At 40.6% G+C, this 20,390-nt stretch overlaps 3 protein-coding genes across 4 annotated transcripts; 2 read left to right on the plus strand and 1 right to left on the minus strand.

The window, feature by feature from the left end:
* Positions 1-3,623: 3,623 nt before the first annotated feature.
* Positions 3,624-8,994, minus strand: LOC130460939 (uncharacterized). 2 transcript variants are annotated; one of them, XM_056828772.1, is made up of 6 exons: positions 7,077-8,994; positions 6,731-6,984; positions 6,555-6,638; positions 6,396-6,479; positions 5,622-6,317; positions 3,624-5,540 (listed from the first exon to the last, which is right to left on the minus strand). In XM_056828772.1, the coding sequence occupies exons 1-6, from the start codon at positions 8,122-8,124 to the stop codon at positions 4,740-4,742; spliced, it is 2,967 nt and encodes a 988-aa protein (XP_056684750.1). In that variant the 5' UTR covers positions 8,125-8,994; the 3' UTR covers positions 3,624-4,739. The 2 variants fall into 2 exon arrangements, with proteins under 2 accessions (XP_056684750.1, XP_056684751.1); XM_056828773.1 differs by lacking the exon at positions 6,555-6,638.
* A 588-nt stretch (positions 8,995-9,582) lies between these two features.
* LOC110794243 (probable flavin-containing monooxygenase 1) lies at positions 9,583-11,359 on the plus strand. Its single transcript, XM_021999194.2, has 2 exons — positions 9,583-10,046; positions 10,857-11,359. Exons 1-2 carry the CDS (start codon positions 9,667-9,669, stop codon positions 11,194-11,196), a joined length of 720 nt encoding a protein of 239 aa, XP_021854886.2. The 5' UTR covers positions 9,583-9,666; the 3' UTR covers positions 11,197-11,359.
* Positions 11,360-13,630: 2,271 nt separating this feature from the next.
* LOC110794246 (probable flavin-containing monooxygenase 1) lies at positions 13,631-17,400 on the plus strand. The gene is made up of 5 exons (XM_056830325.1): positions 13,631-14,112; positions 15,244-15,493; positions 15,558-15,721; positions 15,935-16,311; positions 16,835-17,400. The coding sequence occupies exons 1-5, from the start codon at positions 13,648-13,650 to the stop codon at positions 17,169-17,171; spliced, it is 1,593 nt and encodes a 530-aa protein (XP_056686303.1). The 5' UTR covers positions 13,631-13,647; the 3' UTR covers positions 17,172-17,400.
* Positions 17,401-20,390: the final 2,990 nt, after the last annotated feature.

Here is a 20,390-nt window from a genome sequence, read left to right on the forward strand (position 1 = left end):
CTCCGTATACAACGTAATCATGGGGAGAACCATGATTCACAAGATGCAAGCAGTCCCCTCCACATACCACCAGCTGATGATATACGTCTCGGATGCAGGATTCGCCGAACGAATCAGGGGTGATCAAGAAGTGGCGAGAAGAACCTGCCACACTGCTGTCCGAAAGCCCAAACTAGAGGACGGCCCCGAGGAAGAAAAAGGAGCTAAGGGAGAAGAAAGCGAGGCAAAAAGAAGAAGAGCAAGCACGAGCAGCTTGTCTCCCGCAGAAGTTGATGCTCGCCCCGAAACCCTATCTCCCGAACCAGATCAAGAAATGGAGGATATCTTCCTCGAAGACAATTCAGACAGGAGCGTCCGAATAGGCAAGGGCCTAAGCTCGGGGCTCCGAATCGATTTGATCCGACTACTCAGGGATCACAAAGACATCTTCGCATGGTCAGCAGCAGATATGCCAGGGATAAATCCGAAGCTGATCTGTCACAAGCTGGATGTCAACGCTGAAGCTCGGCCAATCAAGCAAAAAAAGAGAAATTACTCCTCAGAGAAAAACAAAGCCATCGCCGAGGAGGTTAAAAAGTTGCAAGAGGCCGGATTCATCGAACCATGCATATATCCGAAGTGGCTGGCCAACGTGGTGATGGTCAAGAAAGCGAACGGCTCATGGCGAATGTGCGTAGATTTCACAGATCTGAACCGAGCCTGCCCCAAAGACTGCTATCCCCTGCCAAGGATAGATCAACTGGTTGACTCCACCAGCGGCCATGCACTGCTCAGCTTCATGGATGCCTTTTCAGGCTACCACCAAGTATTCATGCACCCCGATGACAGGGCAAAGACAGCGTTCATCACAAGCGCAGGAGTGTTCAACTACAAAATGATGCCTTTCGGCTTAAAAAATGCCGGAGCCACCTACCAGAGGTTAGTTGACCACGTCTTCGCCAACCAGAAAGGGAGGAACGTGGAGGTCTACGTGGATGACTCCATCGTAAAAAGCATCAAGGAGGAAGACCATGTCAAAGACTTGGCAGAGACCTTCGGAAATCTGAGGAAATACAGCATGAAGCTGAACCCAAAAAAATGCGTCTTCGGGGTGAAGTCAGGGAAATTCCTCGGATTCATGGTGAGCGAAAGAGGAATTGATGCGAACCCAGACAAAGTCCAAGCGGCATTGGATTTACCCGAGCCGAAGACCAAGAGAGATGTGCAGAGGCTAACCGGCAGGTTAGCCGCACTAACAAGGTTCATATCAAAAGCCTCGGACAAGGGAGCCCCCTTCTTCAAGGCACTGAAACCAAAGAACCTCCCCGGAGGAGAAGCAGAACCAGTCAAGAAAAAGGGGGTCCCGAGGAAAGTGGATCCCGAACTGATATGGGAACAGGAGCAAAAAGAAGCTTTTCAGCAACTCAGAGCCCACCTAGCTCAACTGCCGACACTGGCCAGACCAAAGGAGGGGGAAACCCTGTACCTATATGTCGCAGTTAGCCCTGGAACCGTCAGCGCAGTGCTTCTTCGGGAAGAAGAAAAGAAGCAACAGCCAATCTACTTCACCAGCCGAACACTTACAGGAGCCGAAACCCGGTACCCACTCATCGAGAAAGTCGCATACGCAGTAGTGGTAGCTGCACGAAAACTGAGGCCATACTTCGACTCCCACCAGATCACAGTGCTAACTGACCAACCGCTCGAAAAAGTACTCGACAAAATAGAGAGGTCAGGAAGATTGGCTGCCTGGGCCTTCGAACTATCAGAGTTCGGCATCAAATATCAGCCGAGGACAGCAATCAAAGCACAAGCATTGGCAGACTTCTTGGCCGAGTGCTCATACCAGGAAATGTTGGATGATACGAAAAGCACTTGGGAGGTCTTCACTGACGGATCTTCCACAGTAAACGGCTCAGGGGCAGGAGTTGTACTAATCCCCCCGACGGGGAAAAGCATAGAGTATGCATTGAAGTTCGGCTTCAAAGCAACCAACAACGAGGCCGAATACGAGGCCGCAATCGCAGGGATAGAGCTTTGTTTATCCCTGGAGGCCGAACATGTTCGCCTCAAAACTGATTCCCAGCTTGTAGCCAACCAGATCCGAGGAGAGTATGAGGCCAAATGGCCCAGCATGACAGCCTATTTAGCAAAGATTAAATCCTTAACGTCAAAGTTAAGATCCTTTGAAGTCATCCTCATTCCCCGAGGACAGAACGCGCAAGCAGACGCACTGTCAAAACTCGCAAGCTCGACACTCATCGACCTAAACAGGTCGGTCCACGTGGAAGTTCACCAGGAGAGAAGCATCGACTTGCTGCCCACCACAGTATGCAGCTTACGCACCGAACCGAGCTGGATGGACGCAGTAGTTGCATACAAAGAAAGGGGAGAACTTCCTGAAGATAAGCTGCAAGCGAGAAAACTGAAAAGATTCAACAAATGGTTCATCATCAGCGCCGAAGGAGAGCTCATGAGGAAATCATTCTCTGCTCCGCTGCTAAAATGTGTGGGTCCAACAGACGCTGACTACATCCTAAGGGAAATCCACCTCGGGATATGCGGAAACCACATTGGAGGTAGGACATTAGCACATAAAGCCCTTCGGGCTGGGTACTGGTGGCCCACTATGGTTTCCGAGGCAAAGCAGATGGCAAGGAAATGCGAGAAATGCCAAAAGTTCGCGCCAGCCATCCATCAACCAGCTCAAGCCCTACAATCAACACTGTATCCCTTACCATTCGCACAGTGGGGGTTAGACATCATTGGTCCCTTCCCCTCAGCGACGAACCAGAAGAAGTGGTTGATTGTAGGAGTCGACTATTTTAGCAAATGGATCGAAGCCGAAGCTGTCTCCTCCATCACCGAACCTCAGGTCCGCAAGTTCATATGGCAGAACATCATCACAAGGTTCGGCATACCAAGACTGATGGTCTTCGACCACGGGAAACAGTTCGACAACACCCCGTTGCAAAAGTGGTGCAAACAGTTCGGCATACACCTAGCATACTCGGCAGTCTGTCACCCACAAAGCAACGGGCAAGCCGAAGCCGCTAACAAACTCATCCTCAACGCACTCAAGAAAAGAGTCGAGGATGACAAAAACAAATGGTTAGAAGAGCTACCCGGAACGCTATGGTCCCTTCGGACCACTGAAAAAGAAGCTACCGGACAAACACCGTTCCACCTTGTATACGGATCCGAAGCTGTAATTCCTGTGGAAATCGGAACAGAAAGCCTGAGGATCCAGGCATACAACAGGTATGATGGGCTCCAAGGAGAAAGCAACAACCAGCTTCTATCCGAAGCTCTCGATCTACTGGATGAAGCTCGGAACGATGCCAGGACACTCAACGCAGCCTATTTGCAGAGGGTCAACAAGCATTACAACCGAAGAGTCAACGCCAGACCCCTAAAAGTCGGTGATCTAGTACTCAGAAACGCCGCCTCGGTTCAGAAAGGACGGATCCATGGCAAACTCTCAGCCACTTGGGAAGGACCATACATCATCCATTCCGAAAAAAGGCCAGGCACGTATATGCTGAAACAGTTAGATGGAACAATTCTGAAGAACCATTGGAATACCGATGTTCTCAAGAAATATTTTGTATGATCTCTGTCTGTAAACCAAGTAAGTCGTTTAATGAGAAGAGGAAAGCCATTGGCACCATGTGTTTCATTAAACTTATCTCTACATTTATTGTCCCTTTATATATATATGCAGCCTCGGATCTGATCAATCCGAGACCAAAAACAGGTTGACTTTGCCCATTCCTTGATAAAATGCAAGAAATGACCAAATCATACACTTCAGGGAACCGTCCAGAATCCTCGGATTCGCGGTACCCTAATAAAATTTGTTCGCAACAAACAGTCGCTCGAATCAAGTTATAAAACTCCGGCTCAGATCCACGGATCGCCGAAGGCATAACTAAAGAGGCAGACTAGCGATCTCTTGCCCAGGTTTCCGAACCACAAGAGATCGGAAGAACAATCCAAACCTCTGAGCAGATCGACGGATTTGAAGAGTCTGGAAACTAAAGAGTCTCTTAGCAGATCTACGGATTTGAAGAACTCGCAAAACTAAAGAGTCTCTTAGCAGATCTACGGATTTGAAGAACTCGCAAAACTAAAGAGTCTCTTAGCAGATCTACGGATTTGAAGAACTCGCAAAACTAAAGAGTCTCTTAGCAGATCTACGGATTTGAAGAACTCACAAAGTCAAAGAGTCTCTTAGCAGATCTACGGATTTGAAGAACTCGCAAAACTAAAGAGTCTCTTAGCAGATCTACGGATTTGAAGAACTCACAAAGTCAAAGAGTCTCTTAGCAGATCTACGGATTTGAAGAACTCGCAAAACTAAAGAGTCTCTTAGCAGATCTACGGATTTAAAGAGCTCGCAAGATCAAAAGGTTTTTAGCAAGTCTACAGAAAGAGGAGCTCGAGAAATCTACGGATTTAAAGACCTAAAAATTGCGAAAGAACAAGTTGAAAAGAAGCAGCCAAGTAACAAACATTCATTTTTTATTCAATATTTGGGGGAAGTACAAACACATCGAAAACCTCAAAAATTGAAAACAAAATGAAACAAGTTAAAATCGGCAGCCATCAACAGACAATACCGGCCTACCGAAGTACTAAAGAAAGCAAAAAGAAATGAGTACAACGCAGCGCCGAGGCAAAAGGGGGAAAAGCAAGCACATATTCGGAAGTCCTCAACTGGAACCGACCGACTCTGAAGAAGACGACTGCCCGAATCCCTAACTCTTGGGAGTCTCAGAAGCGGCCCCTAGGGGAGCATCCTTCGAAGAACCCCCAGCAGTGGTATCACCTTCGGAAGTTGCCTTCTGGGCCCGAGCCTCTGCAAGAGCAGCTTGGCGTTCAGCTTCAGCTTCATCTCGATCAGCTTGGCATTCCACCAAGTGGTCCTCGGCCTGCATCCATAGAGGAACTTTCTCGTTCCAAGGGAAGTGAGGCATGTGCTTCGCAAACATGCGCCGAGCACCCAGGATGCCGTTCCAGTACTGCTCTCTACACTGATCGGCAGTGTAGAGGTTGACTCGCTCCTGCTCCAGCTTCCGAATATAGTCATCTTTTTCCCGAAGCTTCAGCCGAAGGACAGGCACCTTATCAGCTTGCTGCTGGATCAGCTCCCGATGCTGGACAAAATGGTGGAGCCTTAACTCCGCCTCTTCACGCTCCTTGTCGGCCGCTTCAAATTTAGACTTCATCTCCTGGAAGAGTCTATCTTTTTCCTCAAGTTCGCTAGCGAACTTAGCGGCCATATCCTTCTTCTCCTCAGCAAAGGAAGCGATCTTCTCAGCATCCTCTTCAACTCGGAAGATGAGCTGGCCAACCTCGGTCCCGATCTTCTCAGCAGACTCTCTAGCCTCGCGACTATAGTGAAGGTACAGCTGCTTGAGTTCCGTAAGCTCGGAGAGGAGTTGCCCAGCCTTCTGGTCCAAAATGGGAATATCACGAGCATAAGCCTCACGATATTTCCTCAGTTGTTTCTCCTCAACCGAGCTACACTCGGAAGCGAACGAAGACCAGAAAACAGCCTGGGAACGAGAGAAAGATGAGCAAAATAGGAAAAACATAAAACAAAAACACAACTCAAAGAGAAAAATCTAGCAAATTACCTCGTTCAGATAGTACTGGGCCATCATTGCCGGATTCCTCTCTTCGGCCCCAGGAACCCTCCACTGCGGGTTAGCACGAAGCAGATTCTCCCGAGCAGCCTCGGGGCCCACCAAGGATCCCACGTGAGCCAAAGGGTCCTCTCCCAAAATCGGAGCCCTGGCATATCGAGCCATCGCCTCCCTTACTTCTTCGGGGATCCGTTTTAGCGGAACATCCGAACAGGGATCAGCATGGATCAGCCTATCCAGGGCCGAGGTAGAAGTAGAACCCAAAGTTGAGTGGCGCCTCTTCCTCGTCAAACCTTGCTCGGGCTGCTCCTCTCCAGCAGAGGGAACCTCCTTCTGAACCTCGGGGACCGCAGCTTCGGGGCCCGAGAGATCTATCATCTCCTTGTCTGGACTCTTCTCCCTCTCGAAGGGAAGATCAGCAGACTCCTTCTTCTCCCCAGCTACCTCAGGGACATCCGAACCAGGAACAAAATCGGCTTCAATCGCCTCCATCACCTCGGTGATATCCTGGATTTCGATCCCCAAAGCAGCAGATGGTTTAAGGGGAGAAGGGATGATATCTTCCTCGATCAGCGGCTGATCCACGGCCGGCGGTTCAGCAACCACCACACTCTTTAACTTCTGCCCTGGCAAGGGCATGAAGTGAAGAAGATTCTTAGGAGGAGGCATGACTTCCGAAACTGCTTCCTGCATAGCAAGCATTCAAAGATTAGTTTCCGAAAAGGGGAGAAACGAACTACAAAAACTCCAAGTCAGAACAAATACCTTCTCCGAGGGCTGAGAAGCCTTCGCTTTCTTCGGATGCGTGGAAGGCCTCAAAAGAGTGCTACCCTTCCTTTTGCGTTGATCCTAAAAAGGGGAGACCAAGGGTCAACGAATGTAAAAGAAGAAAAAGGAAGAAATAGAGAAAAAAGCGGGAAATACCCGGTTCCTAGATAAAGAGATATCTATCCGAGCCGGAGATGAAACCGAAGGAACGGCACGCGGCACAGCGTCAGTCCCAGGACCCTAAAAAGATGGTCCAGGACCAAGACGTTAGCCGACGGCCAACCGAAAAGAAAAAGGTAAACAGAAAATCGAGCCTATAAATGAACACTCACCGGATCCGAAGTCGTCTTCAACTCAGGAAGCACAACCTTCACAGGAACAGCTTCAACAGAAGAGGCGGAATCCCACGGATCAGCTCGAACTTCGGATATCCGAGCAACCCCCAAAGGAGACAACACGTAATCCTTCAGACGAGGATTACGAGGGTTATCTTTTCCGAACTTGTACTCGGGAGCCGGGTCGTGAATAGTCTTCAAATCCAAAGAAATGCCCAACTTCTTAGGATCAATGCAGCTAAAGCCGTACTCTGCAAAAACAAAGCACAAAACATGTCAGCAAAACGAAACAGGAAAGAGGACAAACTCACTGAAAAAACGGTCTCAGCCGAAAGACACCTACCCCTGTCAAAAATCCTGCTGAGACCGGCAACAGCAAGAATGTCCTCCCTCAGAATGTAATTGAGATTCGGGAGCCAGCTAGACGGCAGTCGGTGGTTATCCTCTTGAGCCAAGAACCACTGGAGGAGGTCCACATAGTGGCGATGGTTCCGATCTGGAGCCGCCACACCCCTCATATCAGGATCAGGAGCCACGAACCACTTCGGAGGACGATAAAAGTTGGGATGCTTCGGATCCGTCGGCACACGGACGAGCAACCACTCCGTTTTCCAATTGTGGTCAGAGCTAAGATAGGGGTACGCCGTGATGTAGTTCGGATCCCCCCTCTTTCGGGACTTCTTGTTGACAATGGTCCACCAACCATACCCATCACCCTTGGAAGCATGGTTGAGAACCAGATCGTGAAGATCCCGAAAAATAGCGACAGAGCAAGGGAAATTGACGAAGTCACACACCCATCTAAATCCGATTATGTGCCTCATAGATTTGGGTGTGAGCTGGGCCAAACTAATGTTGTACGACACCAAAACCTCGGATACGAACGGATCCAAAGGAAAGCGGAGACCATTCTCCAAATGGTGAGTATACACGGAAATGAACCCCCTCGGTGGATGAGTCACCCGAGGACGCTCTTGTTCAGGAAGCTCGCACCAGTACCCCAAGGCATGCTGAATTCCGTATAGCTCCTCGGCCTTCCGATGATAATTCCCTAACTTCGCTTCCACCAACCAGTCACCGCTGACCGATTTCTCCAACGGACCGTCGATCTGCGTGGTCTCATGCAAAATTGAGGCATACTTGCCCTTCGGATCAGCTTCCGACCAATGAACTGGAAACTCGGAGTAACGACGACGAACACCCGAAAAACCAGCTCTCTCACCAGAGGTTGCACGTTCATCTTCGGAAGCATCCCAACCAATCGAACTCTTCTCCAACGGCCTCTCCGAAGGTCGACCCCTCGAAGATTTCGGTAACCTCCCCGAAGGCACGTTCTCTCTCTCGCTAGAGGAGCCAACAACGAACTTGTTTTTGCCCCTATTCTTTGCCATGGTCGCGAAATCTCGATCTAGGGTTTAGATTGAGGGGTAGAAGGAAGAACGAAGAAAAAAGGAGAACTCAGAAACAAATTACCTTTTTCCGAAGCGGAATTCGCCGATAAAGCGAACAACACAAGTTCCCGAAGTCTAAAGTTGGCCGAATTTCGTAGATCTGAAGAAGCAAATTGCACTGCGATCGCCGGAATTTAGAGAGAAAATGGGTTTGAAATAAGGAGTAAAAAGTTTAAAAGGAGCAAGGCACCCAGTATTTATAGAAAAGAGAAAGGGCGCATCAACTTCCTCAAACCCACGATCTCCATGACACCGTACAATTCCCAACACTTGTCATCAATGCAAATCATCCCTTTTCAAAAAAGAGAGGGAACTTTCGGACTTCTGACAGCTGGAAACCCACCCATTTAATTCTAAATGGACCGGGTCTGGGGGGCATGTTGTTTGGGCTCCCAATTGATTCTCAATTGGGCCACTAAGTCCAAAGCCCAATGGCTCTAAACAACAACATCAAACCTACCAATGGCTATTCAGCCATCCATTAAGGCCCAAGGCCCAATAACAGTAAGTGACCTATGGGCATTTATTATGCAAACACTATAAATAGGCCGCCAAGGCTCACACCTCAAGGTACGTCCAATTTACCGCCTTAAGACTACTCTTCTAGAGAACTTCTCTCTAGAATCCGAGCATCATTCTTACTTAGGCATCGGAGGGGCTTTCCTCGGAAACACCCCCGAGGCTAGTAACTTTGCTATTGTGCAGGTGAATTCGGACTCCACTCATTCAAACAAGCAAGATCTTCAACACATACAAAAGGGCCTTCATTCGAAGCCCATTGTTTCCATCTTTACAACACCGGAACAGTAAGTACATAATCAAATTTATAAAGGAATTATATTATTGCATCAAAAATATAAACGAATTATATATATTAAATAAATAATAAATACTCACATGTGAGTACAAGTGTTGCATTGTCACATAGTACTAGCTTATTGTTTTAACTCTCTTAATTAGCTAATTGGTGGTGTTCAATTACTAATTAAAAATAGTAGGCCACTCATCCTATTAATTATTGGTTTCTAGAATTGTGTTAAGTGCAATGAATATTTATGGTGAAGACAAGCTTACTGTAAAGGAATAAGGAGAAGAAGAAAGACAGCAGAAATATAAGGAAGAATAAGCACAGATTTCATTTCATTCAATCAGTTTGCAATGTTGCTTACAACACCTCTTAAATAGTGCGGCTCATTCTTTACAATCATTGATCAAATATTCTAACCTAATACACCTCATAGGACAGCACACACAAGATGACAAAAGAGTGTCATGTGCACAAAATTATATGTTGATCCTCCTTTTGATGACTAGTACTAGGAAGCTTCCTTATTGATATTCACTAGCATGCTGTAGCTTGCTGTCAACATATGGCTACTTCTTCCATTTTATGAAAATTTTCAATTTTTACTTTTGCACTATCCACGTACAGATATACTCCGTACTTAGTACTACGTAATAATCTAGTAAAATGACATTTGCATGCAGAAATGGGCAATTTGTAAGGTTGTAGAGAGAAAAGTGAAGCGCATGAATCGGCTAGAGAAGTTTGGGATAGTACCAGAGTGTAGCTTCTTAGAAGGGATGAATGCATGTTTGATATCAACTGTTCCGCAAGGATTTTATGACAAAGTTGAAGAAGGTAGCATCATTTTAAAGAGATGTTCCACCTTTCATTTTTGCAAAGAGGGTGTTTTACTTAACAATAATGATTCAGAATCACCAAGCCTTATCAACAACGACTTGGTTATTTTTGCTACTGGTTTCAAAGGGGACCAAAAACTCAAACACATTTTTTCATCACCCAAATTTCAAGACTATATTATGGCCCCTCAATCCGATACCCTTGTTCCACTATACAGGTTTGTGTTCGTTATTTCCTCGTCTCTATAAAATTATTATTTTGTAGCGAAAAAGTCAAAAAAATACAAAAAATTTAAGAGATTGAGAAATCAATCCCGCGACCTGGAAACATGGAGAGGCTATAATACTGAACCAGAAACTAAAAAATAATCGATTATAATTTGCGCGATATCTCGATTATATAAGGGAAGAGTTGAGGTTATTTTAGCAAATCTATTTTTGGTGTCTCCCTTGGATTACTAAAATATCCTCCGCACTTATAGAATAGATAATATAATGACAATCTACCCAATAGGAAAAGCCCAAAGTAACATTTTAATCAATCTAGCCCCTTAAATAAATTCTTACCATTTTAATCAATACTTCGTATGTTTTTATGTGTTCGCCTTTATCTAACTTATCTGTTTCTTATATTCGCACGTATCGCATTTATATTATATTTTTTACATGTTATTTCAATTTTAAATGTCATAATACAAATCTGTTTCTTATATTCACACACATCACATGTATACAAGACTAGTATTATATATATTGGCATGTATACCTATAATTTGGCTTATTAATTTTGGACCCCAAATATTTGGCCTTCTAACAGTCGGGCCTGTGAGTGTGGTACTTGAGAGTAGGGGGCCAAAATAGGGAAATATCCACTCCCCAAGCCTCATTTGACGTCTAAGATCTAAGTTAAGGAACTTTCCAAGTAAGTCAAACCCTTGCTTGGTTCGTAGTTTCTCTATATAGTAGGTTTTTACTTACAACGAGAATATCTTATACGTTCTAACTTCGTGTATATTGAAATAATGTAGGGAATGTATTCATCCGCGAATCCCACAACTAGCGATAATTGGATTTTCAGATAGTCTATCAAACTTGTATTCCTCAGAGTTGAAATGTCGTTGGTTAGCAGAGCTATTTGGACGGAAGTTCATGCTACCAAGTATACAAGACATGGAGAAAGATGTATCAACAATAGATAATGTAACAAGGAAGAATTCAAATCATGACAGCAAAACTTGCATCGGAGCACTTCATATCTGGCATAATGATCAACTTTGCATAGACATGGGTTGGAATCCCAAAAGAAAAAACGGGTTTTGGGCCGACTGGTTTGAGCCTTATGGTCCCATGGATTATACCCACCCTTAGCTCAATTAATAGTCAAAAATTCCATAGCAAAAACTTTTTGCGACAGGGTTAACAACCAAATCCATCACTATTGGCCTTTAGTGACGGAATTTTCCGGTACAATTTCTTGTAGTGTTAATATGAACGTATTTTAACCACCTTATGATTAATAAAAAGATTTTGTCAATTTGGTGAGAATATTATCTAAAAACAAAACATGTTCATAAAGTGCATAATCATGTTACTCTCTCCGTTTCTTATTAAATACTCTCTCCCGGAATACCCGCAACGGTTTGACTGGACACCCTTGCCAATGCACAACCTTGACCATCAATATCTTCAATTATATATTATAAAAACTTATAAAATATTAATATTTTAAAAATATATATTAAGATGAAGCCAATAATATATTACATGCTAACACTTATTTTCATATACTATAAATAAAATAGGGTCAAAGTGGGTTCCCCACCTACTCCACCAATTAGTTTTTTATGTTCTATTACGAAGAGTTCTCACCGCTTTCGGCGAGTGGACTAATCTCCTTGCATGAGTACCTCGATGAGGAGCATCCTTTCCAGCTGATGTTTTTTCCATACCTAATGCTCAAACTCGAGACCTTGGTTAAGGAGCAAGAAACCCTTAACTACTCATGCCAACTCCAATTGATAATTCCGCCAATGTATTTTGGTTAATACAATAAATAGATAGTTGCATTTTTTTTGGCCACCGTACATTGGATACAGTGATATACAATTATGCTTAAGGGATTATTTCTTGATGGAGCTACGTTGTTTTAAGCCGGTATGAAATAAATTTTGATGTGAATTTAAAAGTAAAATCAACATCCAAATTCTAAAGTTACAATCGGTCTATAAGGAAAAGTGTAATGAAGGCATTGAAAAGTGACTACAATTAGTGGTTGCTATGAACTTCTACCAACGTAGGCTCACATAAGCTTCATCGATCAACTTATTCTAGTATGTTACGTAACTATTAAAAATAAAAATTGAAGATCGATAAGTGATATTTTTGGCAGATTATTGTAAACTTTATGTTTATACTCCGTAAGGAAGATTAACAAATGATTTGAAATTTGAGTACGTATAAAAACATAAATTCATGACTATGATTAATATGGGAGAAATAAACATAGTTATCACTCAATTGCCGTAGCCACCCCTTTCTAATCAAATAGACAAATATATAGTAGGACTACGTACAAATAGTAACTGCATATTAACTCAAACTATTTATTTCATTGCTTAGCAATAATTGTGTGAAAAAAGACAAAAACTATACGGTTATTATTAAGTGTCTGTTTGGTTGACATAAAAAAAACAGGGGAACTGAATCGAAAAATCCAAAGAAATGAAAGATCAAGGGATGTTCGTTTTGTGGAATGGTGGCTTGTGAATGAAAAATGAGAAGGTGGAAATTGAAATCAACATGTTTGTTTGTGGGAATGGGAAATAAAAGGGTCTATTACATGTACACCTAGTGTACAAGATTCTCATGTATATTACCATTAATTTGTTGACACATCATCAAACCCATTAAAAAATGAGAATGAAAGAAAATAATTATGTCATTTTAACCAATAAAAAAACATAGTGTATAAAATGTCTTGTACACTAGTTGTATATATAGTAGGATCCGATTTTATTACCATGGGAGGGATAGGGATTTGAGATGAGAATTGAAATAAAAAATGAAAGGACCAATTTGTCATTACTGAAACGAAAAGTGTTTTAGTAATTTTGTCCTTTATTCATAATCAATTCCCAATTTATTCTAATCACTAAACAAACAAAGGAAACATTAATACTTTTAAAATTCTCAATGACATTTTCTAATTGTCCCAAATTCTCGTTCCCGCAGCAAACACCCTTCAAATACGTAAATTTTTATAAAAAAACCTGTGAAAATTTTGTACCTGGAAAAAGGTGTGTAACTTCGCCGGGACAATGTATTTTATATGCTTAACCAAATAACTTAAGAAAACATCTTTTTAGATAATATAACTTCCCAAATAAGCTCTTCGCTAGGCTTGATCTATTTGTTTTAACGTAAAACACTTTTAAGGCAAACATCAAGCTAAGGGGACATAGTTTTTCTTTGTTTGTTCCTTACAAGAAAAAATATAAAGAAATGTAGTTAAAATGAGATACGGATAAAGAAGAGAAAGAAACGTAATGGATTAGAGAGGAAAATATGACAAATTTTTTTTCTAAAGAAAAGTTGTTTTTCCCTTGGGAAAAATTGTTTTCCACCTTAATAAACAAACAAACAAAGAAAAATTGCAAAAGTAATGAATATTGAACTAAAATGAATAAACATCAGTATGAGACCGTCTCACACAAATTTATTGCAAGGAAAGAAAACTAGTGAAGTTTCCGAATGAAAATTTATGGTGAGATAATCCCTATATATAACGGGAGGAGTGTTTCATTTGTAATTTGAGCAGTTATGCAATTATTATCTAGTGAAGCAATAATGGGGAGGAGAATAGGCATAGTAGGAGCAGGCATAAGTGGTCTGTTAGCATGCAAATATGCCCTTACTAAGGGCTACCATCCCATAGTTTTCGAGTCTCGAAACACTGTTGGTGGTGTTTGGACACAAACTCTAAAGACTACAAAGCTTCAAACTTGTAAACCATTCTATCAATTTTCTGATTACCATTGGCCTTCTTCTGTCCAAACACTATTCCCTGACAGCCAACAAGTTTTTGATTACTTTCAATCTTATGCTAATCACTTTAATTTACTTAAGCACATTAGATTTAATACCAAGGTGGTTAGCATTAAGTATGAAGGTCCATCTGACCAAGACATTCAATCTTGGGCTCTTTGGGGTGGTAACGGTGACCCCTTCGGTGATAAGGGAAAATGGATTATCACCACCCTAGATCTTCTCAGCCAATCAATTGAGGTAATTAAATTATCTAATTAATATTGCTGCTATAACGTACTTCTGTACTTTTTCAATATATTTGAGGATCTTTTACCAAATTGGCTAATTTACAATTTTATTTACCAAACTGGCTACTTTACAATTTTATTTACCAAAATAGCTATTTTTAAATTATATTTTCCAAACTAGCTACTATTTTGACTTTGAAGTAAATATCAATTAACTGGTTTCAGTTTCTTTTGAGTGAAACAGTTTGAGTTATTTATTAATTTATTTATTAGTGAACTAGTTTGAGTTGTATTTATTAATTTATAATAAACCAGTTTGGTTTGAGTTTTTTTTTTTAGTGATCTGGTTTGAGTTTTTTTAATAATGAACGGGCTTGGTTTGAGTTTTTTTTATAATAGTGAACCAATGTATTTTTTTTCGGGACTTACATATCTTTTGGGTTCTTTTTAATTATTTTTCTAATAACTAAATAAACGTCATTGGAGTGTGGCGTTTTCCAATTTTTCCAATTTTCCCAATTGTCTATCGACATCATCAACGCCAATGTTTTCTTATTCAAGATTCCAAGAGGAAAATTGACAAGTATGTAATTTTCAGGGAATGGTTCGTCTAAAACATAAGCTAAAGAAAATAATTTTACTTGCTTTTACCTAAAAAGTATAAAAAAACCCCAAAACCAGTTCACTTGTTAAGAAAAAAATCAAACCAAAGGTTTTTTTTTTTTTTTTTTGCATTAAAGTCAAAATAGTCATTTTGGTAAATAAATAATAGCTAATTTGAGAAATAGAATTCAAAATAGCCATTTTAGTAAATAAAATTGTAAAAGTGGCCATATTGGTAAATAAATAGTAGCTAGTTTGGGAAATAGAATTCAAAAATAGTCATTTTGGTAAATAAAATTATAAAGGTAGCCATTTTGGTAAAAAAAAATCCTATATTTGAAGTATTTATCACCAGAATTACAAATTACGTACGAGTACTAATTAAACTAGGTAGTACGTACATTTAAATTGAAGGTGAAAAGACATAAGACTTGCATGTACGTGCGTAGGTGGGTTGGTTCACCTGTAAAAGGTGCTAATCGAATAGGGTCATCATATGCATAAAATAGTTGCATCGAGATGATTATTGATTGATTAGAATAATACACAAGTGATGGAAGTAGATTTTGTGATCTTGTGTTTGGGAAGATACAGTGATGTAGCAGACATGCCAGAGTTTCCCTCAGGTAAAGGCCCGGATGTCTTTGAAGGGATGGTCATGCATTCTATGGAATATTCTGCCTTGGACTATGAAAATGCTAGAAACTTGGTCAATGGGAAGCGAGTTACTGTAGTTGGCTTCCAAAAATCTGCACTAGACATTACTATAGAGTGCTCTAATACTAATGGTAAGACTTACTAATTAAATTGATTTTTAGTGATAAGATTTGTATCTCACAAAGTTGATTGCAGGTGTGGAACATCCATGCACAATAATATGCAGGACTCCACATTGGAATGCAACCGAATTCTTCCCCTGGAAAAGATTATATTCGAATCGCTTCTCTCAACTCATGCTTCATAAGCCCGGAGAAGGACTTGTACTCAATCTCCTAGCCTCAGTACTTTCACCCTTGGTACATTTCTTCTACTTTTGAACTTAACTTCACCATATTCTTTTTTTTTTTTTTTTTTTTTTTAATAAGGAAAGAAAACCCAGGCGGACTACCTGACACCATCTTTTCGAATGGGTGAATTACACTTCACCATATTCATTAATTACGTTCTTTACATATATGTACTTGTGTATGAGAGAGATTCATTAGGATTTCTATTCACAATTCAAACAGAGATGGGGTATGAGCAAATTTGTGGAGAATGATATTAAGAAAAAGCAGCCTATAGAAAAATATGACATGGTACCAGACCACAGCTTCCTACAAGAGATGAGTTCCTGTTCAGTGGCGACAGTGCCAGCCGGATTCTACGAAAATGTTGAGAAAGGAAGCATTGTATTGAAAAGATCCAAAACTTTTACTTTTTACAAAGAGGGTGTTTTACTTGATAATAATAGTACTACTCATGATCACATGGAAGCTATCAAATGTGATCTGGTAATCTTTGCTACTGGTTTTAAGGGGGATCAAAAGCTCAAAGACATTTTTGCATCTCCAGGATTTCAAGATTGCATTTTCGGCTCTCCTTCCAACACACTTCCTTTGTACAGGTATTAGAATAACTACTGTATGAGAAATTTTCAAGTTTCATCCTAAACGAATTAGACTAGTTTCCTTGAGTTATTAACAATAGGAAAAATTGATTTTAAAAATACAACCTTTAAGCGATCTGTTTAAAAAGGGGTAAAGTTCCGTTTAACTAAGAATAACACAACCTTTTAGACCTATCTTCTTTAAAAGGGCTCCCCTCATAAATGACTTGCTACAATAGGTAATATGAAAATCAACCTCATAAATTAAACATTTTTTCTTCATATAATTAACAAGAAGATTAAAAAATATTGTAATATATTACCTATTTTAACAAATTTTTATAGAGAAGATAGGTCTAAAATGTTGTGTTATTCTTAGATAAACATAAAGTAGCCATTTTTAAGTAGATCGCTTAAAGGTTGTATTTTTAGAATCAATTTTTCCTTAAAGGTTGTATGTTTAGAATCAATTTTTCCTTAAAGGTTGTATGTTTAGAATCAATTTTCCTTAACAATATTAGATCTACCTACTTATTTGTAGGGAATGTGTGCATCCACGAATTCCACAAGTAGCGGTGATTGGTTTTTCAGAGAGCGCCGCAAACTTGTTCACTTCAGAAATTAGATGTCGTTGGTTATTTGAACTACTTGATGGAAAATTCAAATTACCAAACATTCAAGAAATGGAGAAAGATGTTTTAGAATGGAATAAATTTATGAAGAGATACTCTGGCAAGTACTTCAGAAGATCTTGTATGGGAGCATTGCATATTTGGTACTATGATCAACTGTGCAAGGACATGGGCTTGAACCCAAACAGAAAAAAGGGATTTTGGGCCGAGTTGTTTGAGCCCTATGGCCCAAGTGACTATGCTTAATTAGTGGTTAATATAATTACACTATTTGCCATATTGCTCTACCTAAACACATCGATACTCTTTGAGTTTGCCAATATAATGTTTTCTTCTTTACATTATGATAATGGGTTTGTATTATTGGAATTGGGATCAATAATTCCAAAATGAGGGCCTCCTTTTTTTTCTTTGTCACAATAATGAGCAATCAATTCACTTGAATTTATGAAAAGAGATAATTACAAGTTGTCAATTCATTCGTCTTCTATAGGCCCTCGGATCAAAGAGTGTTGGTGATTATCTTGCTGGTCAATATCATTATGCGGATCATAATACTTTTTCGGTTGTTAGCTTTGTTATAAATTGTTCTTTTTAACGAGTCACAATGAAAATATAATAATGACTTAGTTATAGGGATTCGTATATGTACCCTATGTCTCTATGTTACATAGACCCTCGGTCTTTATGTATTGAACAAGGTATCAACGATAAGTTGGTGGAAAACTAATCTTTGTAATTGGGCTAGTCAACATGAGATATGTGTTGGTTCAATAAAATCTTATACAGACTAAAAAAAAGCGTATGTTAAGCTGCTCGAATAATATCAATTTATCCAAATTCATGTTTCTACTAGTCTTGTTTGTTGCAGCCATTTCCCTTCTCTTCTTTCTGGCCTCAAAAACACTTCAAATAATGGAAGGAAAAAGGCATTAAGTATTGTACACACCCTCAAAAAAAAAAAAGGTATTGTACGAGAATAATTTTTATTCAATTTTTTGTAACTTTAACTGTCTTTTTTGGTAACTTTTAATATATTTTGATTAACTTTTATATTACAAAAAAAATAATATATAAAGAGATTAAATCATTAATTTTATTAGTGATTTTGAAGAAATAATATAGTTTTTATTAAAATGTATCACTAAACAATATATACTCCCTCCGTCCCTTAATACTCGCACCGGTATGACCGGTGCGGAGTTTAAGATATTTGAATTGACTTATTAATTTAATGGGTGTTAGTTGATAGTGGGGTATTTTTTTAATATAGTTAGTGGGAAATGTGTAAGGGGTGGGGAGTGGTGAGTGTGGGGTGTGAATTTTTAAATGATTTTTTGTATGGAGTGTTAGGTTATGATACATATGACATTTACATAAATCATGCGGAAACAACCATTAACCCAGGAAACATATTATTTACACATAATCATATAGCATAATTAGATGCATACTCTTTGTTGCGTGCCTTCCCTAGCCGCGCCCGAACCGAACAAGAACAAGTCTTTTAGGACTCCAAGTGTCGTCCCTCCGTAGATGGTCCACAGCACGTCCGGATCCGCCTTAAGATTGACCAACTAGAATCGCCCTTAAGGTACTAGAAAATTCGGCACTTTTATGAGCAAGATGTGTTTTAATTTTCTCTCAAAAAACTCACTTTTGAATACTTTGAAACTTATGTATAAATTATGACCCCTAGGCCTTTATTTATAGAGTTATGGAAAAGGAATCGTAATCCTAGTAGGATGCGAATTAATTGGAATTAGAATCCTACATGAATTCTATTTAATTAATTTATCCAATTAGGAATAGACATTTAATCATACACTGACTCTTGCAGATTCAGGAATCACGCATGAGCACAAACTCACACACACACGGCAGCCACAAGGGCTGCCCATGCGCGTGCGAGCAGCAGCCCGCGCATCACGGCCCACGCAGCCGTGGCCCTTGGCGCGCGCTGGGCCTGCCTTGCGGTAGGCCTGGGCGCTGCCTTGGCTGGGCTTGTGGCGCGCATGCTTGCTGGGCGATGGCCCCGGCTTCGTGCTGGGCCTTCGTCCGGCAAGCCTCGTCCGATGCTAATTCGTACGATACGCTTCCGATTAAATTTCCATTTCCGGAATCTATTTCCGATACGAACAATATTTAATATTTCCGATTCCGGAATTAATTTCCGTTTCGAACAAATATTTAATATTTCCGTTTCCGGAATTATTTTCCGATTCCGGCAATATTTCCGATTCTGACAATATTTCCGTTTCCGGCGATATTTCCGATTCTGGTAATATTTCCATTTCCAATAATATTTTCCGATACGTACCATGTTTCCGTTTCCGGCAACATCTACGACTTGGATAATATTCATATTTCCGATACGATCCATATTTCCGTTTCCGGCAATATCATCGTTTCCGGAGTATTCATTTCTTGCCTGTGACGATCTTAGCTCCCACTGAAACCAAGATCCGTCGGTTCCGAATATTCATAGATGGAGTATTTAATGCCATTAAATACTTGATCCGTTTACGTACTATTTGTGTGACCCTACGGGTTCAGTCAAGAGTAAGCTGTGGATTAATATCATTAATTCCACTTGAACTGAAGCGGCCTCTAGCTAGGCATTCAGCTCACTTGATCTCACTGAATTATTAACTTGTTAATTAATACTGAACCGCATTTATTAGACTTTAACATAGAATGCATACTTGGACCAAGGGCATTATTTCCTTCAGTCTCCCACTTGTCCTTAGGGACAAGTGTGCATTTCCTAATTCCTTTGTCGCTCGATGCTTGCTCTTGAACATAAGGTAAGAGTTGTCATCCTTATTATGTCCAGAGGTGTTCCTCGGTTTCAGAGTTCAACTGATCAAATAAACAGATAATCATAGCCTATGATTCATCCGAGCACGGCCATGCATTTCACAGTTTCTAGCTCTCCGAGTGGCCTTGTACAACTTTTAAGCATCTCATCCCGATTTATGGGAGGACAATCCCAATCTTGCGATCTTGAGATTAGACTTCGTTTGATAGGTGATTACCTGAGCGTTGCCTTTATAGCCTCCTTTTACGGTGCGACGGTTGGTCAACGTCAAAGCAACCAGTTCTCAAACAAGTAATCTCAAATCACTCAGGTATTGAGGATTTAGTGTCTAATAATTTAATGAAATTTACTCATGACAGATTTTCATCTCTTACAGTAAAGTTTCATAGGTCTTGTCCGATACTAGTCTTCCCAAAGTAAGTATCTATGCAAATGATTATGACATTTCCATGTCCACATAGTTCAAGAAACAGAACTACTAGTCATCTTGCATTCTAATCGTCTAACGTTTTCTATGCGTCCAATTTTATAAAAAACTCCGATTAGGGACCATTTTCAACCTTTGACATTCAAGTTCACTTGATAGACATTTCTTAGTCACAGGACTGGTCCTGACAGTCTATCTTGAATATATCGTCAAGTTG

The sequence above is a fragment of the Spinacia oleracea genome, chromosome 5 (assembly GCF_020520425.1).
Source record: "Spinacia oleracea cultivar Varoflay chromosome 5, BTI_SOV_V1, whole genome shotgun sequence".
Lineage (NCBI taxonomy): Eukaryota > Viridiplantae > Streptophyta > Magnoliopsida > Caryophyllales > Amaranthaceae > Spinacia > Spinacia oleracea.